The 25,799-nt window shown below is 51.3% G+C and overlaps 1 protein-coding gene across 1 annotated transcript; it reads right to left on the bottom strand.

Annotated features, from left to right (window-relative positions):
• Nucleotides 1-1,849: 1,849 nt before the first annotated feature.
• Nucleotides 1,850-25,404, bottom strand: CSRP1 (cysteine and glycine rich protein 1). Its single transcript, XM_032137319.2, has 6 exons — nt 25,333-25,404; nt 14,541-14,653; nt 8,522-8,690; nt 7,223-7,352; nt 3,606-3,699; nt 1,850-3,112 (listed from the first exon to the last, which is right to left on the bottom strand). Exons 2-6 carry the CDS (start codon nt 14,650-14,652, stop codon nt 3,036-3,038), a joined length of 582 nt encoding a protein of 193 aa, XP_031993210.1. The 5' UTR covers nt 14,653; nt 25,333-25,404; the 3' UTR covers nt 1,850-3,035.
• Nucleotides 25,405-25,799: the final 395 nt, after the last annotated feature.

Here is a 25,799-nt window from a genome sequence, read left to right as displayed (position 1 = left end):
CTGGGTGACAGAGCGAGACTCTGTCTCAAAAAAAAAAAAAAAAAAGAGTCCTTGCTCACTCTTTGGTGAGGGTTTGGTATTCCACAGGGCCCCGAAGCGCGACAACCCTCAAAGGAGAAGTGAGCGTCGGGGATTAGACGCTTGCGCTGTCTTGCTCAGGAGCTGAGTCCTCAGGGTCCACGGAGAGAGGAGGAGGGCGTGGGGTGCGCGGAAACGCAGCGCCTGCCTTTTGCCCTGACCTCACAGCACCACCTGGTGTCTCCTGGGACGGCGCAAGCGCCGCGCTTGCGGATGCTGGGCCCCCTCCCCGTCAGCCGACCCTCCTTCCCCAAGTGCCTCCCCTGCCTGGTGTTCCTCCTTCCTTGCTGCGCCCCCCTGGCTGGCCCTTCACCGTCCAGTGAGTGCTTCCTGGCCTGGCCGCAGCTGGCTTACAGCCCACTGCCTTTACCCAGGTCTTATTCCCAGGAGGTGCGTCAGGGCCCCTTGCCCAGCTGCACTGAAAGACAGTGGCCCGAGAGCAAGACAGCTAGTGGTGAAAGGGACAGGATGGTCTCCGACAGGCCCTCCTGAGCAGCCAGCAGAGGGCAGCCTCTCTCCAGCTTTGGGCCCCAAAGGCTCCCATCCGGGCCACTCCTGTAGGCCCCTCCCAGACAGGAGGGTCCACCTGTGTGTGTGGAACCAGCGGTCCTCCTGGCTGCAGAAACTTGTCCGGAGCACCTTTCGTGGGCCACCTCCTGTGCTGGAGCCAGAGGGGTTACCAAGATGGAGCCCTTGACCCGGATTGCAGAACTCCTAGCCAGTGCCCACCCTGGGCTGGCATTCCCTGAACTCCTCCAGCTCTTCTCCTGGTCATCTTGCGCTTTTCTATTGCACTGCACCATTGATGGGTGTTATGCATGCATAGGTCCCTTTCTCAGAGTCAAGGAGGGGGCTCTGTCAAGGCCACTGTTGGAGCTGGTCATCTGGGAAATAGGTACAAGAGGCCTTGTTGTTATTAAAGCATCTGCTTTTGTTTTGAAAACTTAGTGTGGGCACATTTTCGAGAAGGGCTGAAGCAGAGCAGCACAGCCCCAACGCATCAGGCAGGTACGCCTAAGATGAAGGATGCCACAACCCCTCACATGAGCCTATTTCCAAAAAAATGTGGCCTTCCACGGACTTGCTGTGGGGCCCCTAACAGCAGGCTGAGCCAGGCCCCTCCACCACACCCCTCCTAGGCAGAAGTGAGCTTTCTAGATTTGACGTGAAAGTTCCTCTGGTTGAGTTTCCCTCTTAGGCTGGGGCTTTCCAAGCTGGGAGAAGTTCTGAGCACAGTTTTGGGGCCTAGCTGAGCCCCTCCAAGTCCAAAGTCCGTGCAATTCCCAGGCCCAGATTTGGGGGTGGAGACCAGACAGGACAAGCCAGTGGTGTTTGGCTGGTCGGGTCACTTCAGACAGTGTGGCTCAGTTGGAATTGATACTGAGAATTGGTCCTTAGAAAAAGCAGGAACGAATCCACTTTGATTCATTTCCATCAGGCTGCCTGCTTTTTTTTGAGACAGTTTTGCGTTTGTCGCCTAGGCTGGAGTACAATGGTGTGACCTCAGCTCACTGCAACCTCTGCCTCCCGGGTTCAAGAGATTCTCCTGCCTCAGCCTCCCAAGTAGCTGGGATTACAGGCACCCGCCACCATGCCTGGTTAATTTTTTTTTATTTTTAGTTGAGTCAGAGGTTCACCATGTTAGCCAGGCTGGTCTCAAACTCCTGACCTCAGGTGATCCGCCTGCCTCAGCCTCCCAAAGCCCCTGCTAATTTGATTGCTCCCATCGAGTTCCCTCCCAGCTCCACAGACACAGGATTGGACACCAGAGTTCTGGTCTAAACAGCTTTATTGACCAGATGAGAAATCAGCTTGGGTACGGCCCATGCCTGCAGCCCTTTCAGTGGGTGGCTCCAGATAGTGTTGTCCTTTCAGTCGCTGGGAGCAGTGAGGCCCACCAGCCCTTTCCCCTTCCTCCCACCACTACTCCTAACCTGGGGCCTGGCAGGGGTGGAGTGATGTGATCTAAGGGTCCCTGGGGAAGGGTGGAGTGGAAGAGGCAGGGTCTTGGGTTAAAGGGAAGACTCTGAGGTCTCAGGGCAAAGGGAAATGTGTTTAGATGAAGACTGAGGCTGTGCCTACCTCCCTCCACATCTGAGGATCAAGCAGGTGTGGCAAGAACAGAGCCCTGGCCTGGGCTCTGCTGGCCGCAGCCTCAAGACCCAGGGTTAAGGCCAGAGATAAATGAAGATTTGGGCCATTGATGAATGCCAATATATGTTTCAGGTATTTCATTAGGATTCCCCCATCAAGCAGGGAACTAGATGTCTGAGAAGATCAAACAACATCCTGACTTTGGGGTCCTTAGACCTGGGTTATTCTCCTCCTAGTCCTAGTGGGAGGCTATCCGTTCCACAAAGACTCAAAGGCAAGAAGCCTGGAGAAGCAGGGGCTCCTAGTACCCCACCTGCGTGCCTCTCTGCCTCTGGTAGTGACTCCCTAAGCTGGGACTCCTCAGGCTTACTCTGAGGGACACCAGGAAGCCCACTCTCTTTCCCACAGAGGAGAATCTCTGAGATCCAAAAAACCCAGCCTTCCCCCCTCCTCATCTTGGTCTTGCTTCCCTCTCCCTCCAGCCTGTTGCTGCTGCTCCTCTGGGTGCCAAGATGTGTCCTCAGGTGTCTTGGCCAGCTGATGATGGACAGGCAGCACAGGAGGCTAAGAACAGAGCTCTGTGGGGTGAGGTATGGAGAGAGGGGCCTGCTCTCACCTAGACTCAAAACACTGAGGTCTCCTACTGGTGATGGTGTCAGATCCCAGGCCTGGGGAGCCCTTTAGTGGGGTGGGACCTCAGGCAGACCCCCCAAACCAAAGGGAGCCAGATGCCCAAGTTCAAGTCATTAGTGATATGTGGCAGGGCTGAGAGAGAAATAATCCTGGAGGTCTCCAAAGCTGCTGGGAAGCGAATGGCGATGAAAAGCGCAGGAGTGGGAAGGGTGTGGTGGGTGATGGTGGCCTCACTCAGAGTGGACCAAGGCCCCAGCTCCTTGCCCAAAACCAAAGCCCTTGGGCCCAAAGTTTTTAGCATAGCATCCTGCAGAGAGAGGAGAGAGATAAGGGCATGTTCCTCCTCCACCCCCCAGCCACACCACCCACCCTCCTGCTGAAGATCCCCACTCCTACTGCCCAGCCAGACCGCTGGGAAGGAAGGTCCACTGGCACCCCCTCACCTCCACAGCACCCCAATCTCAACGGTAAAATAGCGAAGAGGCTCTTGGTTCTACCCTGTACCCATTGCCCCTGCCACCAAAATTATAGAAGCATCATCTGCTGTAAGAACACTGGACTGAGAGTTAGGAAGCCAGGGTCTAGCCCTATGCCTGCCTCAATTTGCCAGATGATGCTGGCCAAGTTGCTTTCCCCCTCTGGTCTTGTTTCCTCATCTGTACAATGAAGGAATCATACTAGATGTTCAGGATCTTGGATCCCAAGGCCAGGAATTAGTTTACATTCAGCAAAGGCAAAACTACTTAGCCCCCCTACCCCCTTGGGCCTCCTGACCCTCAATTAGAAGTGAAAACACCCACCTTTGCAGTAAATCTCGCCATCCTTGTCCGCCAGGGTGGTTGACTCAAGGCCTTTGCCACACTTGGCACATCGAAAGCAGGACTTATGCCAGGACTAGGCGGGGAAAGAAATAGTTAATGGCTGCCACCAGTGATGAGGGTACCCTCCACCCTAGGCCCACTCCCTTTGACGTAACCATGGTATAAGGGCTCAAGCCACTTCTGAAGTCGGCTCAGCTGGTGCTGCTGGGAGGACATGGCCCATGGTGCAAGGCAGTAGAGGGAGAAGGCCAGGGACCACATGCCACCTCGCACCATCTTCCATGCTATGTTGCAATGGCCTGATGATTAGAGTCACCAGCTGTACCACAAAAGGCAGGCGAGGGGGTGGGTTTAACACCAAGGTAGCTGTTCCCCCACTGGCTGGGCCAGATGAGCCTTCTCCAGACCCATCTTGCCCAGTAGATCAGTGGTGTGAGCCAGGGCTTTGCACTCCTTCTGGTACTGTCACTTAGTACTTGAACAGCCCTCACCGGGAAGACCTCTCTGCCCTGTGTTGCCTTGGGGCCTCTCATAGAGACACAAAGGGTCTTCTGTGGCCCCTGGAGAAACTACACTCCTTAGGACTTTCCCTGCTGAGTTTAATGCATTTCATAGACTTATTCTCCTTCCAAAGTGATACTAGAGAACATTGACTCTGGCTTCCTCTGTGCCAGGCCCTGTGCCAGGCACTCTACACTGGTGAAGTCAGTTAATGTTCACAGCTACCCTGTGAGGGACATAGTGCCACCCTACCCTCCAATAGCTGATAGCCTTTGGGCAAAGGAGGCACCTAATTCTAGAACTTCAGAGGCTGGGCTGGTCCAGGAGAATCCAATTACAAATACCTTCTCTGTGGCCAGGCACCATATGTTTAAATATCTAGTCCTCACATCCATTCTGTAACACAGGGCAAACAGCTCTCCCAGAAAAAAAAGTGAGGCCCGAGTTTGTACACAGTGATGGGACATTGCACAGACAGACTTCTCAGCAGCCAACTCCCATCAACAGCTGGGCAGGCTAAGAGGCTGATACGTAGACAGCTCTGCTTAACCCAGGAAAAGCAAGAGGCAGGCAGCAGTCAGATAAGACAAAACAAGGCCTTTTAAGGGCAAAGACACTCCCAGTGCCCAGGCTGGTGGATGAGAAAGGAAATTCATCCCCTCAGATTTCCTGGTTGCCTAACCTCGCACATTGGCTTCTCCTCCAAAGAGCTGAAATGGGGGGACCTGTGTCTAGGTCAGTGCCGGTGCAACCTCAATAGTCACCCAGCCTTTGCTGCCTCCTCTATAAAACAGGGGCTGCTACCCCAAGCTCTCTAGGCTGGAGAAAAACTGAATCACACCTAGACCAACGCTTCTCCTCATATTTCCTAGCCACCTCCCCGCCAGAATAAGCTGAATCCCTTTGCTCATTCATAAGCACCCAAAAGTACTCCCAGCTCAACATTTCTTGAGCGAGGCAAGAGAAAGGTGGGGCTTCTCCCTACCTTTTCCACTTGAATGCAAAATTCTCTTATCCTACTCCTTAGTACAGCCCTAACTTTACCTTATAGCCTGCCTAAGTAATGGAAATAGTGATTCTTAGCTATTCTTAATAGTTTTATATTCTCATAATGAGATAGAACAAAAAACCCAACTTAATAATAATATTAATGTCTCCTGTTTTCATATCCTTTAGTCAATGGCAAGGATCTTCATTGTGACCTCATAACAATCCCTGAAAATAAACAACAATAATAATAACAATAGCAAAACTGTACCGAGGACATACCAGGCACTACATTGCATGTTATACATGTATTATCTCATTTACTCATTAAAACTGCCTTGTTGTTGGGTGTGGTGGCTCACACCTGTAATCCCAGCACTTTGGGAGGCCGAGGTGGGTGGATCTTGAGGTCCAGGCTGGTTCAAGACCAGCCTGGCCAACATGGTGAAACCCCATCTCTACTAAAAATACAAAAATTAGCTGGGTGTGGTGGCGTGTGCCTGTAGTCCCAGCTACTCGGGAGGCTGAGGCAGGAGAATCACTTGAACCGGGGAGGCGGAGGTTGTAGTGAGCTAAGATCGCGCCACTGTACTCCAGCCTGGCGACAAGAGTGAAATTCCGCCAAAAAACCAAAAACCAAAAAACAAAACAAAAACAAACAAACAGAAAAACCGGCTTATTTGTCAGGGACCATTACTTGGCCCATTTTGCATTTCATCCACCATCCAGGCCCACTTTAGAGCTGCAGAACTGAGGCTTTGGAAGGCTAAATTTTCCCAAGGTCACTCAGCCAATAAATGGCAAAACTAGGATTCAAAGCAGGCTGTCTAGAGTCCAAGCTCTTAATCACGGTGCTAGGATTAACAATCTCTTCCCATTTTGCAGCCTTGGAAATGGGTTCGAAGAGGCTAAATGGCCCAAAGTAGCATTAACAGTAGTAAGAGCAGTAGTAGTAGTAACAGCAGTAGTAGTAACAGCAGTAAGAGCAAGGGCTTCGGAGTCAGACAAACCTGGGCTTGAGTCTGGCTTAGCCCCTTCCTAGCTAGCAGATCCGGGCAAATTATGTAATCCTTCTGACTCCCAGTTTCTTCATCTGTACAACAGGGATACTAATCCCCATCTCCGTCCGACCATGACTGTGAGAGTAGAGAGTCTAACATTGGCCTAAGTGTTAGCTGCTCAACATTTCTTGATCCATTCCCCTATCCCATTCCTCAAGGTCAAAAAGCCTTGAAAGCCAAAACCTGAATCCAGAAGAGCTGAAGATGGGCTCTAGGCCCAGGCATTCCATAACCTTGTTGTGTGATCTTGGCCAAGTCACTTTTCTATCTCAGGCTTCACGTGATGCTCCAGAAATCCTCTCTGGCCTCATAGCTGAAAGACACCTCTTCTGTGATTTTCTGACTGCTAATCTGACACTGCAAACCCCAGGGGCAAGAGTTCTGCCTCTTCTGTACTGCAGCCTATCTGAAGGAAGTGATCGGCTCAATTGGGAACTGTTGGTTTGCTATGGTGATTCTCACTGTGCATTGGTGATTGGGGGCTACTGTCAGAATATCATGGGGGAAGGGCATGTGTGGCAATTCTAAACAGTGTGAAAAAAGCCTCCTAGGAGGCTCTGATAGGTCTGAACCTTGAAAATCTCTGCCCTGGGGGTATTTGGGAGTCCACATCCCATGAAACAGAATGTATATTTTTGGGATCACAAATCCTTTGAAAATCTAATAAAAGCTATGGATCTTCTTCTAAGAAACAGACAGGTTCCCATGAAACTTTGTATATAATCATCAGGGCTTTGTGGACCCTCTGCAGCCCACCTACATACCCTTACTTTCTGTTCGCCTATATTAGAGATACATATTGATCATTGCCACTCCCTATGAATTGCCCATTGTCCATCAATGCTGGGAATGTTACTGCTCATGGCTGATATGAGCTCCTTGGAGACTGGAAAGCACAGGTACATGCAACCCACAGGGACAAAGAGGTTAAACCCCAGTGCTCAGGCTGCCCTAAGCAGAGCTAGGGTCACCAATTTAAAAGTTCTGGAATCCACATTTCAGGAAGATATCTCCCCCCATCCCTCTCATGCCCAGCAGCCGCCTTACCTTCCCAGCACCAATCACCTTCTCCGCAGCATAGACTGCCTGGCTGCATCGGGGGCAGCGCTCGGAGCCACCGATCTTCTGGGCAAATTTGGATGCATTGGGGTTGGTGGTGGGCCTGTGGCCAGGGGCTCTGCATGGAGAAGGGCATGGGGTGAGGTGACTTACACTGTAAGTACAGGTGGGGCTGGCACTGAGAGGGCATGACCCTACCTTCATCTCATGCCAGAGCAGCGCGCAGTTCTCTCTGCCAAAGTCACAGAGGCTAGGGCCTCTAGGGTCATCTCCCATTTTACAGATGGACAAACCAAGCCTCAGCACAATGTTATTTCCATTGTAACATCATACTTCCCTCGGTCACCCAGTTAACCCCAGAATCATTTAACAGCCCATTTGCTAAGAATCGCTCCCCTCTGCCCCTCATTCCTGCAGCTGGTCTGTTATCAGATTCTTTACAGGAGAAATCTGCTGATGAATCATTCCCACTGGGGCAATGACCTCGGCTGAAACTTGGTAATCCATCCATCATTTCCGTACACCTCCCCAGGTCGAGGAGCAAGCCAGGCTGACCGCCAACAGCCACTGTTTACCCAGAGGCCAGGGAGTGCCGTGGGGTGAGGGGGGTGGGGTGGGGCTGATGACATCCTATGGCATTTCCAAGAAAGGGAAATGACTTCTCCTCAGCAGTGAGAGATAGCAGGGCTGAGAGTGAGGCTGGTGTGGCAACGGTGCTGCCCTGAGCCCCTGGTCTGGCTCCAACACTCACTAGCCGTGGGACCCCAGGCAAGTCACTGAGCCTGGGCTGGATTTTCTCATCTATAAAAAGAGGAGGCAACATGGTGAAACCACGTCTCTACAAAATACAGAATTAGCTGGGTGTGGTGGCACACGCCTGTACTCCCAGCTACTTGGGAGGCTGAGGCAAGAGGATCACTTGAGCCCAAGAAGCAGAGGCTGCAGTGAGCCAAGACTGCACCACTGCACTCCAGCCTGGGCGACAGGGCAATACTCCCTTTCAAAAACAAAACAAAACAAAAAAAGAGGAAATTGGACTAAGTAATTCTTGGGGCCCCTCCCAGCTCTGACCCTTATACAAGGAGCCCAGCCTGTTTTAGTCCCTGCTGAATCCCCAGCTCCTGCAGCAGCCTGACACATAGGCACTGCTCTGTGACTGCCTTTTAAATAAGTGGTTTTCTGAGCCTTCCATTGCTTACCCAAAAATGGTTGTAAATACACATGAGGCCTAATACAGGGTGGGGGAGAGAGCTCAAGAAAAAGGTTGGGAGTGGATCTTTTACTCACTCCTCGTGCTTGATGCCCAGCGATTCCCCCTTGTCAGTGCTGAGGGTGCCTGCGCCCTGCCCGTAGCCATAGCCTTTGGGCCCATACTTCTTGCCGTAGCAGGACTTGCAGTAGATCTCCTCACCATGCACGGCCACAGTGGTACTGTCCAGATTCTTCTTGCAGACCACTGTGGAGGGGAAGGGGAAGCAGACGCAGTGAGTTGAAGCTGGGGTGAGCTTCTTGCTCATTGCAAGCTTCCTACAGCTGAAGCTCTCTGGGCTCTTTGCATACATAATATCCTGATCTTTCAGGAACTGTCTAGAAATGGAGGCAGGCGGGATGGCCAGTGGGTGGGAGGACAGAGGGATGAGATGTGCATGTCCGACTCTAGAAATGCTGGCCAACACCAGTTCCTCTTCCAGGAATCCATGTGTGTCTCCTTCGGTCCTCTGTACCCTCAAACTTCCTCAGGCTGCAGTGCAACACAGGGTTCGGAGGCAACAGCCTAGGCTGATCCCAAGCCACAGGACGCCTGTTGAGGTTCCTCACTCTGCCCTCAACAGAGACCATATGTCCCAATGGGAGAGGAGAAAAAAGAAAAGATGAAGGGCAGAGTTTTCCTGCCTTCAACAGTGGAATCCAGAAGAGACTATCTGTGCATGCTGGCAGGGAGCCAATGGGGGCAGATGCAGGTGATGTGATACCCCATAAGAAATGTTTAACATTTATTAAGTGTCCAACATGGTGGGCTTTGAAATGAGATGCAGCTCATGCCAATCACAAGAGGATTTGAAGTTTCTAATCTCAGAAATCACTTTACCATAGGAAGAAGTGAGGGTCAGACACTGAGAAGAACTTCGGACTCCTGGGGTAAGAGAGAGTGGAATGGGAGGAACTAGGGATTGTAATGATCTGAGCTGGAAAGGCTGTGGGCCTCATATTTCGTCCTGCTAATCTCAGAGGGGAGCTATGCCCAGCTATCCAGAATAAAACAGTTTGGGTTGGGCACAGTGGCTCATGCCTGTAGTTCCAGCAGTGGGAGGCCAAGGCTGGAGGATTACTTGAGCCCAGGAGTTTGCGATCAGCCTGGGGAAGATGGCAAAACCCTGTCTCTATTTATTTAAAAATAAATAAATAAATAAAACTTTTAAAAATGAAAATAAAGTTAAAGCAGTTCAGAGCCCGGGGTCATGAAGAGTCAGACTGCCCAGAATCAAATCCCAGCTCTCTCCCTTTCCAGCCATTTGCAAGTTATTTTGCCTTTCCAGCCTCTGTGTCCTCATTTGTAAATGAATATAATAATGTCTGCCCCAAAAGCTGGTGGTGAGAAGCAAATGAGATCTGACATGTGAAGTACTTGGCACAATACCCTGCATACAACTAGTGCATAATAAATGTTGGCTACTCTTATTAGTATTATATAAAGTTAGTACCATCAGGAGACAAGGAAGTGGGAGGGACAGGCCCCGGCTTCAAGAGATCATTGCTTCTAACTTTCACATACTCCTCTCAAGAGATTCAACTGCATTCTATTTCTTTACTTGTCCTGTAATCCTAATTCAGTTTGATCATATTCCTTAAATATTGGAGTTCAGCATCTCAGTTGGACGCATCCTCAAACATGTCCTGAACATAGAAACTGAGGGATACCACTGGAGAAGCCATGCCTCTTACCACCCTCGGAGAAGCTCTCAGCTCCTTTCCTTGCAACTGCCATCCTCTTGCCTTTAAAGGGTCCAGCCCTCTGCCAGCTCCTCTCTCACCCTAAGCCCCAGGTTGGAGACTTCAGACTAAATAAGGACCCTCTTGTCCTGCCCTGGAGATCTCTATCTCATTCCAGCACTCTGGGCCATCCAAATATGGAACTTCCCACCATTTCCCCCGGGGCCCAGCTCCCAAGAAGGAGGGAGAGGGAACCACAGGCCAAGGGCTCCAACATTCCTTTCTAGGGTGGGAAGTCAGGAATTGGCCTGGAATTGTTTTCCTGTAAGATCCCAATTGAACTGAAAATTCCAAGACCAGAGAGAAGGCAGAAAGCAGAGATAAGAGTGCTTGGGGGAACAGAGGTGTCTTTTGGCTGATCTCTCCAGTAGGAGACCCAGGAACTCGGCCCAGCGCAGACCTCAGGGCCTGCAAGTTGACATCTTCCAGATGGCTCCCCTGCCGAGGACCTCCCTGCTCCTTTCTGCTTTGCCTAAGCCTTCTGTTCTCCCAGAGGCCCAATCCTGACCATCGTGGCCCTCTGCCCGTCTACCTCCATCCAGGTGATGTACTGAGAGACTCTGCAGCTCACTTGTAAGATCCACCAAAGACTCAATCAAGGGGAATTTTGAAGGCAGGCCTGAATAAATTTCTACCATATCATGGTAAGCCAATAAGGGGAAAAGAAAAAAAAAAGACTGGATTTGTTGGAAACACATACTTCCAGATGCCACTTTGGTGGGCCCTTGTGATGCTGCTTGGAAATACAGGGAAAACGCAGCCCCAGGGGAGAGGTCAGAGCCCCCTTGCATCACTCAGAAATGGAGAATGATTCTCTGCTTCTGCAAGGAAAATCGAGGCCCACAAAACAATTCCAGATCACGTATTGGCCAGATACAGGGCCAGGCCAGAACCCAGCCCCTGACCTCCAGACCTGGTTGCTTTCTGCCAGCCATGGCTCCCCTCCAGTGGGCCACACATGTGGGGCCAAGAGGGTGAAAAGTGACAGTAAGCCTCAACCTGCGGGTGAGGAGACGCAGGCGTCAGAACGTGTGCAAGGCTTCCATGAGCTTCCCCTGTGCTCTTGGATTCTAGGGAACAGCCCAGGGCCAACCTGTGGGGCCCTGTTCTATCGGCCACCATTACAGAGCTCTTCTTTCCTCAGGGCTGGCTGCTTAACCCACTTTCCCCAGGAGTGAGCTGGGTACAGCTCAGAGATGGGCACATAACCTCAGGGCAGGTTCCCAGCCATGGAACTGAGCTTTCCCACCAGCCTCTGAACCACCACCTGCTCATAGGATCTGGCAGCCCCTTTCAAGACCACGGGAGTGTACTGTAGGCCCTCTCAGTCCCTGCTCCCAGGCCAAGCCCAGGGTGGAGGTCATTCTCCCCAACTTTGCCTATGACATCATCATGTCTTCCTCCTGCCCATTCAGACCCTCAGGAAAGGGCACTGTTATGGTTTGGCTGTGTTCCCACCCAAATCCCTCCTTGAATTGTAATAATCCCCATGTGTCAAGAGTGGGGCCAAATGGAGATAAATGAATCATGGGGGCAGCTTCCCCCATACTGTTCTTGTGATAGTGAAAAAGTCTTACAAGATCTGATGGTTATATAAATGGGAGTTCCCCCGCACAAGCTCTCTTGCCTGCCGCCATGTAAGACATACCTTTGCTTCTCCTTTGCCTTCTGCTATGATTGTGAGGCCTCCCCAGCCATGTGGAACTGTGAGTCCGTTAAACCTCTTTCCTTTATAAATTACCCAGTCTCAGGTATGTCTTTATTAGCAGCATGAGAGTAGACTAATACAGGCATGTAGGTGGGCAAGCTGAGTAGAATCTGGAGCCAAGAACCCACATGGTCACAACTGCTTTTGGGGACCCATCCAGGCCTGGCCAATGAGGAAGATGGCCCTTACTGCCCTTGGCCCAGACCCGGCTAGCCTCTCCCTTCCTCGGGAGGGAAAGTCCTTTGATTCAGTGGGCACCCTGAATGGGGTGAACACTTATCACCCGCTTCACTGGAAAAGAGAAATGATGCTCCTTCCATTCATAAACAAATCTTTGTCAGGAACCCACTTTGTGCCAGGTGCTGTGCTAGGCATGATGAATGAGCAAGTTGTGGAGATGGTTCAGCCTGCTGGGACATGTGCAATGCTAGGGGGTCCACTTGGTGCTCTGATATCCAAGAGCTGCACTGGCCCTGAGACCCTAGCATGACCTGAGACTGCTTCCTGCGGCTGCTCATTGCATAACACCCCCGCACTCCCCCAAGAGCCCTGCTCCCCAGCCTGACTTTCTACAACTGTTTCTCATCCACAGCGCCCCTCAAACCCTGCCCCAGGCCCTGCTCCTTCCTTCCTATGCCACCTCCTGAATTCTTGACTTCCCTCAACCCTCTGACCGACTGCTCCTCCGTAAACAGGTCTGCAGGCAGGCACTCCCGCCCACAGCTGACCCCTTATGGTCAGCGATTAAGCAACATCCGAGAGCAAAGAGAGGGGCCCTTAGGACCCCAGCAACCTAGACCCCCTTCCCAGCCAGCACCAAGCTCTCTCTTATTCCCTCTGGAAAGATAAACGGCTTGGAAATTCCTAAGATTAGTGAACTGCTGATAACAAGACGCTGCTGTTTCTGGCCGCCTTTGCAGGCTGGAAGCCAACAAAGCTCCACTAAACCTTGTTTACTCCCCATTCATCAGACTCAGCCTTGGAGCTGTCACTCCAGGCCCGGCTGAGCAGGATGTGGGGCCCCTGTTGCCCTGTGCGGGGTGGCCTCAGGTTGGTCTGCCTAGCGACAGGCAGAGATGCAAACGTCCATTGAACAGGTGGCTCTTGGCCCATCTGTATCCTACTCTGGAGCACAAATCATGAAACTTTGCTTCATGTAATGCAGAACAGACAGGACCCCATTCTTGGATCTCCCCATCTTCAGGGGCCTCAGACCCTGGTGAGGGCTTCTTTGCATCACACCCTCTTGCTGTAGATCCCTCAGCAGTGTGCGTGTGTGTGTGTGTGCATATCATTTCTTCAACACTCGTAATTATTTTAAGTGCTTTGTTTTACAAGCTTCTTTCATTTTAATTCTCACAACAATCCCATGAGGTAACTATTATTACCTCCACCATAATAATGAGAAAACTCGACCAGAGAGAAACTGAGTAACTTGTCCATCATCACACAGATAATAAACAGCGAATCTTTTTTAACTAAGACATTCTTCTACCATCCATTCTGCCTACCCTCATGGGGAATGTACCTTGGCAGGCACAGTGGTTCACACCTGTAATCCCAACACTTTGGGAGGCTGAGGCGGGCAGATTGCTTAAACCCAGGAGCTCAAGGCCAGCCTGGGTAATATAGGGAGACCCTGTCTCTCTGAAAATTTTTTTTAAAAATTGGCCGAGCATGGTGGCATGCATGTGTAGTCCTAGCTACTCAGGAGGCTGAGGTGAGAGGATCATTTGAGGTGGAGGCTGCAGTGAGACACTGCACTCCAGCCTAGGTGACAGAGTGAGACTCTGTCTTAGGAAAGAAAATGCATCTTGCTGAAGTTGCCTCTTCTTCTAACCCAGACCTTCTGCTCTGATCACAATGAACCAACTCATTTAGGAACCTGAGGAGAGGCTTCGCCAAGTTGCCACATCCTGGAAACATCACCTGGCCCAGGTACCAGCGGGTGCAGCATCATGGTGTCAGGATCCCTGGGTCGACCTGACCTCTGTCAGTTGCTTGGTATTCTTTGTCTGATTTCTTACTCATCTAGGCTTGTGACTGGAGCAAACCTTGCTCTGGCTTCTTAGGAGTAGATATCAGGGAACTTTGCACTCCCTCTTCCTCTCATCCCAGGCTGAGTGGGAATGGGAAGTGAAGAATTGAACGGGCCAGCCTGCAAGGGGCTGAGGAAGGAGAAGCCCTGCTCTTCCTCCAGACTCAGCTTCACCATGAGGTTGTGGCCTCTGTTGCCTTTGAACAAGAGATAATTAAGGTGCAAAGGGCTGAAAATGTTTTCCTCTGAAATGGTGAAATCGTGGCAGGGAGAGAGAGAAGAGAGAGCTGAGTGGAAAGTTTTCTTAACCAAGTCTTTACAGCTTGGCTTTCAGCCCCTGAATGCCTGCCACCCCGACCCACTCTGGCCAGTTCATCCCTTAGAAAGAAGCTTCTGAACGGAACAAAGAGGCCCTGAAGTGTTTCCCTGCCCAGCTGCGCTTCAGCCAAATGTCAAGCTGTTTAAATCCCATGAGACCAGTTCCCTGGGGTGTTGACAGGCCCAGCCTGTAGGGGCAGGCCCGTCCAGGGTGTCCAAGGCAACGGCAACAGGGCCTGGGGCGTACTTACTGCACAGGAAGCAGGATTTATGGAAGCTGTTGCCTTCGCACTGAACCTCTTCGGCAAAGTAAACTGTCTTCTGACACACCCCACATTTCTTGCCTCCTCCCCAGTTCGGCATTCTGAAAAGGGACACAGAAATGGGAATTAATTTCACAGGGGGATGGAAACATCTCAGATTGTCCATGACAGAAATGCAACAGCCAGAGCCAGAGGAGAGAAAGACGAAGGCAGAATGCCTGGGGGGCCACCAGGCCTGGCAGAGAACTTTCTGCTAGCTCTCGACAGCAGCCTCACACGTTCTCAGGGATTTCCTCCCCCAAATCTAATCAACAGGTCTTTACAGAGCAGCTGCTGCATTTTCAGCCCTGTGCTAGGCACTCTAAAGGATGTGGATCAGCAGAAGAAACAGGCTTTATAAAGAAGGCTGCAGCTGCAATGAAAATGGACTGCCTACCCCTACACACGTCAACATGGACGGATCTCAAAGAGAATGTGGAAGGGAAGAAGCAGACACACCACAGCTGGGAAAATGCAAGTCCATTTGTATGAAATTCACAAATGGGCTAAACTCATATTGTCAAGGGATGGACAATATGGGTGGAAAAGTTACTACAGAAAAGTAAGGGAATGATGATCACAAGCTTTTACCTTAGAAGAGTTACCTCTAAGAGAGGGAAGGGACCATGACTGGGCTGGGAGACCAGGGAGGCTGGCAAGGCACTGCCTGGCAATGCTCTCCTTCTTAAGTTGGGGTGGTTGTCATATGGGGGCTCACTTTATAATTATTCTTTGAACTGTACATGTAGGTTTTGTGCACACTTTTGTATATAAGCTATAGTTCATCACAAGAAAAAAGTTTTTTCGTTTTTTTGTTTTTTTTTTTAAATGCAGAGCTGGGCACGGTGGCTCATGCCTGTAATCCCAGCACTTTGGGAGGCTGAGGTGGGCAGATCACCTGAGGTCAGGAGTTCCGGAGTTCCAGATCAGACTGGCCAACGTGGCGAAACACTATCTCTAATAAAAATACAAAAAATAACCGGGTGTGGTGGTGCGCCCCTGTAATCCTAGCTACTCAGGAGGCTGAGGCAGGAGAATCACTTGAACCTGGGAGGCGGAGGTAGCAGTGAGCCAAGATAGCACCACTGCACTCCAGTCTGGGCAACAAAGCAAGACTCAGTCTCAAAAAAAAAAAAAAGAAAAAAAAAGCATAAGGTAAGTCATCAAGCTTCAGAGTGAGGGGCTTTTGCAAAATCAGATTTAGTAACACCACCCCACATCTAATGAATTATAACCTCTGAGAATGAGGTACTTGAGAGAATGAGGTACATGAATCTGAATTTTTAACAGGCACCCCAGGCAAACAAAGCAGGTGGCCCAGACCAACTTTGAGATGCTCTAGGTGTTGGTTCAGAGCTGGGGTCTTGATGCCAGGTAGGTTTGGCTCAATCTTGATCCTGCCACTCATTGGCTGTGTGACCTTGGGCAAGATAGTCAGTCTTTCCAAACCTTGATTTCTGTATCTGTTAAATAAAGATAAAAGCTGGGTGCAGTGGCTCACACCTGTAATCCCAGCACTTTGGGAGGCTGAGGCGGGTGGATCACGAGGTCGGGAGTTTGAGACCAGCCTGACCAACATGGTGAAAACCTGTCTCTACTAAAAATAGAAAAATTAGCCAGGTGTGGTGGAGCCTGCCTGTAATCCCAGCCACTCAGGAGGCTGAGGCAGGAGAATCGCTTGAACCTGGGAGGCAGAGGTTGCAGTGGGTCGAGATCGCGCCATTGCATTCCAGCCCAGTCGACAGAGCAAGACTCCATCTCGAAAAAAAAAAAAGGATAAAAATAGCGACTTCACCGAGTATGTCTGGTGATTAAATGAGATATGATATGTCAAAGGCAAGGCACAGTGCCTGGCACATACACGGCACACAGAAGTCCAGGTGATGCCTCAGGTCAGTGCCTGCACGGCTACAGAGCAGCACAGAAGGTAACACTAGTGAGTGTGGAGAACAGATGGGGCCTGCTTCTCTCCTTCCATTTCACTCGCTCACTCAACAGACGTGGCTCAAGGAGGAAGACCACCCTTCCAGCTCTTTCAACAGAATTTCATGAGGGAAGGGCTATAGAAAGCACCACCTACAGTGGGTACAGGCTTGGTGCCGGGGGTTGCCCAGGACATGGTAAGTAAAGGATGCAGGGAGGTGCTGGGAAATAAAGGGGCTGGGAGTTAGAGGGATCTGTTGCCTCAGGAGGCAAAGGAGCCTAAGGAGAGAGCTCACGGAACCTGTCACATGGAAATGTTGAAAACAGGGTTGTGGCAACCAGAGCCCACCCTCCTGGTAACAGGGCTTGCACCAGCAGCTGGAGAGTCAATGTCAAGGGCGGAGGGAGACACAGTCTCCACTACTGGAGAGCTCCCATTTGAGGGTGACACGGGCCTCAGCTCAAGAAGGGATCCAGGTCACGTTCACCACTCTGTCCCCATGCCCTGTATAGCACTTGACATGTGGCTGTTCACATAGGTGGCCAGGAAATAGCTGAGGAATGAATGAAGGATGCACTAATATTGAAAGCCACAGCTTCTGGGGCCATTTTCTCTGCATGGTGAATCTCTGCAGAGCCTGGCTCCTAGTGGAGGTGCTTGGTAAGTGTGTGCAGGCTGAGAGGCAGAGCTTACTGTGGGGAAGTGGTGTTAGTGATGCTGGGGGATCTAGGTAGACCATGCCTGCTGCATAAGCCCAGTTCTCCCTTTCCCAGGTTCTGGAGCAGCCGCACCTCCTCAGACTCCCACACATCGCTGACACGCCCCGCAGGAATTTCTCTAACTGCTCACATCCCCGTCTCTGTCTTCCTCAGATAACCCATGCAGCCTGAGCCCCCAGATCCAGGGACAGTCCCCATTCCCAGCCTCTGATGTTGCACTGTTCCTTCAGCCTCTTTCTGTACTGAGGACTGCTAGCTGCCCTTGTCAAGCAAAGATTTGGAGCTGAAAACCGTACAATGTGAAGGGCAGTTAGACAGGAACAGCAATCAGCAATGTGTGTTATGGTCGGCCTAACCATCGGCCATTTCCCCCTTCTTCCTTGCTACACAACCCCAATTTTATTCAGGCCATTGAATGACTGGGGAGATGCCTCTTCCCCAGATGGAGCAACAGAGCCTGTGTCCCTTAAGCCAACCATGGAGATTCCATTCCCTTGCCAGTGGCTGGATCAGGAACAGGTGGAGACCATTTCTGGCCAGTGAGATGTGAGGGGGGATCTGCTTGGGAAGCTCTTGTGAATAATGTATCCAGTGGTACAGACCCACACAGGCTCTCTTCTCCCTCTGATAAGGTGACTCAGTGTGACCCTTGGAACTCAGCCATGGCACCCACACTGCCATGGACTGAATGCCTACTATGCATCAGACGGCTCATCTGCATCATCCCATTTCTTTATTTTTTTGAGATGGAGTCTCACTTTGTCACCTAGACTGGACTGCAGTGGCTCAATCTCTGCTCACTGCAACCTCATCTCCTGAGTTCAAGCAATTCTCATGCCTCAGCCTCCTGAGTAGTTGGGATTATAGGCGCCCGCCACCACCACCATACACGGCTAATTTTTGTATTTTTATTAGAGATGTGGTTTCACCATGCTGGCCAGGCTGGTCTTGAACTCCTGACCTCAAGTGATCTGCCTGCCTCGGCCTCCCAATGTGCTGGGATTATAGGCATGAATCACCGCTCCCAGCTGCACCATCTCATTTCATCCTCATTATCCGAAGATAAAGAATGTATGCCCACCTTACAGACAAGACAAACAAGGCTCAGAGTGGTTAGGCAAGTTGCTTATAGTCACACAGCTGGAAGAGGTAGACCTGGGATTCTAATGCAAACTCATCTATTTCTGAGTCCTCTGGGTCCCAGTCACCATGCTGTGGCCGTTGTGTATTTAAGAGGGGCTGCTCATGATAGGCATACAATACATCAATGCTGGCCCGCTTCCTTGGCCTTCTCCTTTTCCAACCCCCTGAACCAGCAGGGGACATACTTAGGCCCCTAGGAACACCCCTAAGGGAGGAAAATTCCCCTAGCCACATGGTTGGGAGCGAGTTCCAAGCACTGTTTTGTTACAGACACAAAAGCCCTTCTCCCTCTGGGGGAGACGAACAGCTCCATACAGGCCTCCCCTTGTTTTCCCTGGCTCCTCGTCAGGGGCCCACATCCAGCAGGGCCCCGGGGAATCAGGAACATGGGCGGAGAAATGGGTGAAACCCAAGGACCTGCCAGTACGGAAAATCTGCTCAGGACGTCTCTTAGCTAGGCTGGTCATTTAGTTAGGGCAAGGGTGGGGGGTCTCCCCTCAAGAGCCCCGTGAAAGGACAGGGCTCTATTGCCTTGAAATGAAAAGTGATGGCTCTATCCCTAGCCAGGAAGAGTTTCAGGCAGTGCCTGTGGATGAGGTCCTGTCCCCCTCTGCCCACAAGAGGACCCCTCCAGGTGACCCTGCCTGTGGGGAAGAGGCTCAGCTGGAGGGAACCCTGGCAACAGGCGGGGCTCAGTCTTCACTCTACCTCCTCCCTTTCTGCCCTTCTCTCCAACAGCCAAATTCTGCCTGTAGGGAGGCCGAATTGCCTTAAAAGGAAACCTGTTTCTCAGAGTTCATGGAGTGCCTTAGAGGGACACTTGGCTCCTTCTTAATGCCTTCCTAGCTCTCGGGGACAGAGGCCCTGCAGAAGGCTGGGACAAGAGAAGTTCCCGAGGTCAGAGTTCAGGCTGTACAGGTCAATGGTTGGGAAAACAGGAGCTGGGATTCGATCAATACGGATTTACCCCTTCCTAGCTGAATGATCTAGGGCAAGTTACTTTCCTTTCTGAGTGTCAATTTGCTTGTCTCTAAAATGGACCATATATGGACTCCCTAAAATTGAGCTGTAAGGATTAAATGAGGAGGTATGGAAGTGATGGCCAGCACACTGTAAGTGCCCACCCCTCTGACTACCACTCACATGACTGGCCCAGTCATACCTCAACACCACACTGCTAGATGTGGGCCAGCTCTCCACATGTAGCTAGTCCACATATGGAAGGAGCAAGGCTTAAGAAGTAACATGCCAAATAGGGCCAGGAACTCCTGATTCATCTGCCAGCCCAGCGAATGAGTCTGGGACAAGTTACTTGCCCTTCTTTGGGGTTTAGCTCCCCCGAGCTGTCTGTGATGTCCCATTTCACTCTGTTGACCATCTCAATGGAGAACAGAGCTTGAATTTTCTACTGAATGGCTGGAAACACCTGGTCAGCTGTTTTCCTGAAACGGCTGGAGGCTAGAAGCCTGCTGTGTCTGCTGCTGCATCTTCCTAGCCTGGCTGTCCCATTAGGACTGTACCCAGATCCCCAGTTAGGACCATACCCAGATCCTCAGTCTTGAGACGAGAAAGCCAAGGTGGCAGCTCTTATGGCAGCAGCAAAAGGAGAAGAAAAAGGTCACAGACTCTCACAGTCACCCCAAATCTCATGAAAGTCAGGCTCGGCTGGGTGCGGTGGCTCACGCCTGTAATCCTTGCACTTTGGGAGGCCGAGGCAGGCGGATCACTTGAGGTCAGGAGTTCGAGACCAGCCTGGCCAACATGGTGAAACCCCATCTTTAATAAAAATACAAAAATTAGCCGAGTATGGTGGCAGGCACTTGTAATCCCAGCTACTCAGGAGGCTGAGGCATGAGAATTGCTTGAAACAGGAGATGGAGGTTGCTGTGAGCAGAGATTGTGCCACTGCACTCCAGCCTGGGCAATACAGCAAGACTCAGTCTCAAAAAAAAAAAAAAAAAGTCCGGCTCAGGTGACAGGTTGAAGGAACCATCGCAGAGATGTAAAATCCCTAACTGCCAGTAACCAGTGTCTGAAGGCAAGCCTCTTCTTATCAAACCCTTCAAAACCATCCCATATCTTTATTTCTCCAATGGAAAAATCCCATCTCTCCCATTCCAAAATCACTTATTCCCTAGGGCCAAAGAGTGACTGACGGCACAGGGTAAAGTCCCCACCCACTTGCTCCAGTAGAAACCTGTCAGATGTTTATCTAGCTCCCTCGCATTAGCTGAGCTGCTTGGTATCTGCCAGGTGGACAGGAGGGCTGGCATCCCTTCCAATCTGCAGCTTGGCTTTTGCCTCCACGCCCCAGTGCCCAGAGAGCAGCTGAGGGCAGAGAGAGAAGGAGGGGGCCCCGCTGGTCAGGGCTCAGAGCCAAGTCTTAGAGGTGACACCTGAGAGCTCAGGAAATCAGCCTCTCCTGAAGGTCAGGGTCATGGGTAGGGGGAGAATGGCTGCCATGGAGATGGGGCAGGCTTGGCCTTAGCTTTGCACATCCCACCTCATGTTTCCTTGGGAACCCTGCACATGACCCGCCTCTCTGAGAAGGTAACCAGCATCACTGAGCTATCATCAATCCAGGCCCCATGGGCCTTCAGAACTTGACTGTCATTCTAGGTCAGGGATCCTTCTCTCTATTGTATGAGTTTTCTCTTTTCAAATCCATGTCCAGTGGCCCTTGTGAGACTCTGAGCTGACAAGGGTGGTACATGTCTCTCCCTTTCCCCACTTGCCCCCAATGCCTTCTAGAGCAGACTCCCTACTCTTGGAGCTAAGAAGTTTGCAGGGCACAGTGGCTCATTCCGGTAATCCTAGCACTTGGGGAGGCTGAGGTGGACGGATCATTTGAGGTCAAGAGTTCAAGACCAGCCTGGCCAACAGCGTGAAACCCCATCTCTACTAAATATACAAAAAAAAAAAAAAGAAAGAAAATTAGCCGAGTGTGATGGTGCACTCTGTAATCCCAGCTACTCAGGAGGCTGAGGCAGAGGTTGCAGTGAGCCAAGATTGTGCCACTGCACTCCAGCCTGGGGGACAAGAGCAAAACTCTCTCAAAAAAAAGAAGTCTGAAGGTCAACACAGGTAGACATGGAGGTCGATGACTTCTTTGTAGTATTTCAAAACTTCTACAGGAAATCCTGTATTATAATAAAGCCTCACAGACAAATTAACAGATGGGGTTTCCTTGCTTTTATCCAGATCTGTAATGATGTTGGTTATTCCATGCTGAACAAAATGGTCTGAATGATTTTTCTTTGATTAATTTTTAAAAAGTTAAAACACATTAGCACTTAGGCCTTAAAAACACAGGTCATTTGCAGCTGGCATCCCAGGAAGCACCAAGCCACGCCACCCCTGCATAAAGAAAGCCAGGCACACAGTCGGGGGTAGGGGGTGCTGGCTGCCTAGCTGGGGCTGAGCTCCAGCTGCTAACCTTCCATTTCTTCCCCTGTTGTCACCGCTGAAGACTCAGACGCTGCCTTCTGGCCCTGGGGAAGCACTGGAAATACCAGAGTCTGGAAATGCTAGCTGCCCCCGTATTTACACACTTTACCATACATGGGAATTCCTCAGTGCTGGCGCCAGACACATTCCTGGGGAGCTGCGTAGTACAGGCACGTCATCACCATATAAATTCTGACAACTAGAAACAGCAGTCAGAACCCAGGACCCCTCCACCTCACCTTCTCTGCCCTCCCCTCAAGTTTTACTAGCTCTCTCTCTCTTTCTCAAGCAGGCTCTTTTCCAGGCTTCTTTTCTTTCTGCAAACCTGGCTCTGAAACTCAGACATGCAGAGCTGGTGAAAGCATACCCATTAGTGGCTGGGAACTAACTCTCAGGGGTCCCCTCTGCTCCTACCTGGCCATGCAACAGACTGAAAACCCGGAGGTCAGGAGTTCGAACCCTGATCCATCCACGTGAAAGATACCTTCCTTAAATAGTTTATAAGCCACTGTAAAGCACCTTGTAAAGCTGATGTGTTTCACAAATGGCAGATATTTCCTTAGTGAGTTGATCTGGAAAAAGGAAATGTAGAGGAGCAAAGAAAAATAATAAGGTAGTGACTGAGCATACGTTTTGGAAACAGTCAGCTTATGTTTGAATGGCAGCTCCACAACTGATCAGCTGTGATCCTGAGCAAGTTTCTTACTACCTCTGAGCCTCAGTTTCTCCATTTGTAAAATGGAGAGCATCAGTAGCTACCTCATAAATTGTCCAAGATAACACATGTGAAGTATTTCTTACACTGCCTAGTACACCGCAAGTGCAGATATCTGGTTATCCTTATCTTAAGGAGAGGCCAACTCTAACACTTATCATTCAGTTTTGTGTCTCTTTTGATATTTGACAATACGCCTGAGTAATGCCAAATGGCTGACTTGGAGGAAAGTCTTTTTATTCTCACTAGCACCTCTTTGGATCCCAAAATATTTAACGCATGTGTCTTCATCTAGCAAGCCAACGTTGCACAATAAGCTAGGCTTACATAAATATTTAAAACTTTTAACAACCTGCCAGAAAAGCCTTCCCAATTTGCTTCCCACACCAGGAGACGGACAGTGAATAAAAACTATGTTGCCAGGCGCAGCGGGTCATGCCTGTAATCCCAGCACTTTGGGAGGCCGAAGTGGTGGTGGGGACAGGGAGGGGATCACTTGAGGCCAGAAGTTCGAGACCAGACTGGCCAATATAGTGAGATGCTGTCTCCAAAAAACAAAAACAAAAACAAAAACAAAACAGGCCCGGTGCGGTGGCTCATGCCTGTAACCCCAACACTTTGGGAGGCCAAGGCAGGTGGATCACCTGAGGTCAGGAGTTCAAAAACAGCCTGGCCAACATGGCGAAATGCCATCTCTACTAAAAATACAACCAATTAGCTGGACGTATTGGCAGACACCTGTAATCCCGGCTACTTGGAAGGCTGAGGCGGGAGAAGCGCTTGAACCCAGGGGCAGAGGTTGCAGTGAGCCAATGTCACGCCATTGCACTCCAGCCTGGGCGACAGAGCAAGACTGCCTCAAAACAAAAACACACAAAAAAACCCAAAAAAACCCCCAAAAAAACCTATGCCACGTGGAAAAACTGGCTAGTAACTATTTGCAAGGTTTATGAGTATCCAGTAGGCCAACTCAGCTGAAAGACCATTGCTACCCCACTCATTCATCTAATGTTTACTGATCACCCAGTCAAGTGTCACTACACTCCCAGGCTGCAACTCTGGCCCAGTCAGGACTCACTAGCTCCAGAGGCAGATGCACATGTGTGCAATTAAAAGCGCAAACACCTGGGCCAGGAAGGACGGTGCTAAGACAGACCAGAAGCAACGAGGCCACAGCACCCCCGTTTTTCCCATTTTATTAGCAGGCCAATTGCAGGCCTTCTCTTTAGTTTCTCTCCTGCTTCCTCCACATACCCTCCATCCCGGGCATCTCAGGCCTTGCAGATGGTTCTCTCCTCCCTCTCCTCTAACCCACACTACACCCTCTGCAGGATAAACTTCCTTCCTCGTCTGACTGCCTCCGCCCCGGATATCCTCTCCAAGGCAAAGAGTCATTCCCTGGAAGACCGTAGCAGGAGGAGGCTGGATTTAGGAAACAACGGGTAAAAACTGCCCACCAGCAGCTCAGGGCTGAGGACAGTCTCTCTCAAAAGAGGTAGCCAGAAACCAGCTAGAGAGTCAGGAGGCAGCAGTTGAGTGAGAGCAGGGGAGGCTCAGTACCCATCTCCAAATCCCACCTGGGGAAAATCCCCAACATGCACTCTGAGAGGACAGAGGGAGACAGCCAGCACCTCCAGCCTCCTTAGCTTCTGGGAGGAAGGGAAGGGATGAGGGGAGGACAAGAAAGACAGAACTGAGAGATCACTCCTGTGTTGGAGGTTCTGTGCAACACACTCCCCAAGTAGCATCCCTGAAAGAAACTGAGGCATTGAGAAGTTAAATAGTTTGTCCAAGGAAACCTGCGTGTTAAGTGGCAAATCCAAGAGTCAAGACTCTGCCTTCCAAACAATCCCACCAAGACCCCAAGCCACCTCTTCATGATACACTGATACCCTTTCTACCAGGGCCCAGTGGATTTCTTCGGTGCCACTGTGACAGTATCCCAGCGTGGGGAGAGCCTGCCCATTCATTCACTCTCAGGGAACAGCCGGTGGGAGGCTGCAGCCCAGGGCTCTAGGCAGAGCCTGAGCCCACTATCGCTCCGGCCGATTCCTGGGTCCTGGTTAGTTCACGACAGCACCAGAACCAGAAGCATGCAAAATATTCTGTAGTCTGTACCAGTAGATACAATACCTGCCTCAGAGGGCTGATTGTTAGCTAACACATTGTGATTTGCTTTGAATGTGCTCAATACCAGTCCCTTTATCACTCCCCAGCTTTCAAGGACTGAGGCCACAAAACACTGACTGCAGGCTCTTTCAGGTTTCAGTAACCATCACCACCTAGCACCAAGATTTGGAGTGGAGAGGTTTCCATGCAGTTCTTTCACAAGAGGGAAAACTCACACCTGCGCTCAGGGACACAGATGTCCAAGGTCAGGCCCAGATGTTTGCCCCACCCCGCCCGCGGGCATTTTCTCCCCAGCAGGAGGGTGAGGGAGGGGGTGGCACGGATGCCCTCATCTCTCTGCCATACAATGAGCGTCAGTGGCGCGCAGAATCGCCGATTGTTCTGCCCGACTTGCAGGCGGTTGCGGGGAGCCGGGTCGCCCTGGGTCACTCACACACGGAAGTCAGCTTTGTCCAGGAAGCCCAGGAAGGCCGGGGATGGGGAGGGACCTAGTGCCTCCAGGAAAGAGCAGCACTGCCCGGGCTAACTGCGGTCACTTCTCACAGTTCCCCGCCTGCGACAGCCCCGGGGCCGCGGCGGGACTGGCAAGACCGGGATTTGCTGAGCGCGTCCCCAGGCGCGCCTCCGCGGCGGGCAGAGCCGCGCGGCCCAGGGCGCACTCACCTGGCAGCTGGCTCGGCGGCGCACGGGCGGCAGGCGCTCTCGGAAGTGGCGGCTGGGTGCGCCCGGCCTGCGCGCCGTTTTGTTCCGCTCCGGGGAAGGCGTGTCCCGGGCCACGCCAACCAGTGGGCTTTGCACACTGCACCACTCCAGGGCTGATGTCATGGCGCGAAGCCCGGCGGTGCTGCCCTCCCAGGCCCCGGGAAGGCCCGGCCGGCAGGGGCGGGGTCAGGAGTCGCCGACTCTGGGGGTGCCCCGAGCTGCGGTCCCACTGTGCGCCCTGTCGCTGCCACCGCGGAAAACGTCTTGCACGTGAGAGGGGCATTTCAGGAGTTTCCTGTCGGTCAGGTGAGAAGGCGGAGATGCTTAGAGGTCAGACCCATGATAAACTTGAGCCCCTAACGAAAGGGGTGTCTCGAATTTACATGTCCTGGTGGCAGAGGGTAAGGGACACATCTTGGGCGCCAGGG

Source organism: Hylobates moloch, unplaced genomic scaffold, assembly GCF_009828535.3.
Source record: "Hylobates moloch isolate HMO894 unplaced genomic scaffold, HMol_V3 SCAFFOLD_18, whole genome shotgun sequence".
Taxonomy (NCBI): Eukaryota; Metazoa; Chordata; class Mammalia; order Primates; family Hylobatidae; genus Hylobates; species Hylobates moloch.
This window is presented reverse-complemented; position numbering and strand designations above follow the sequence as displayed.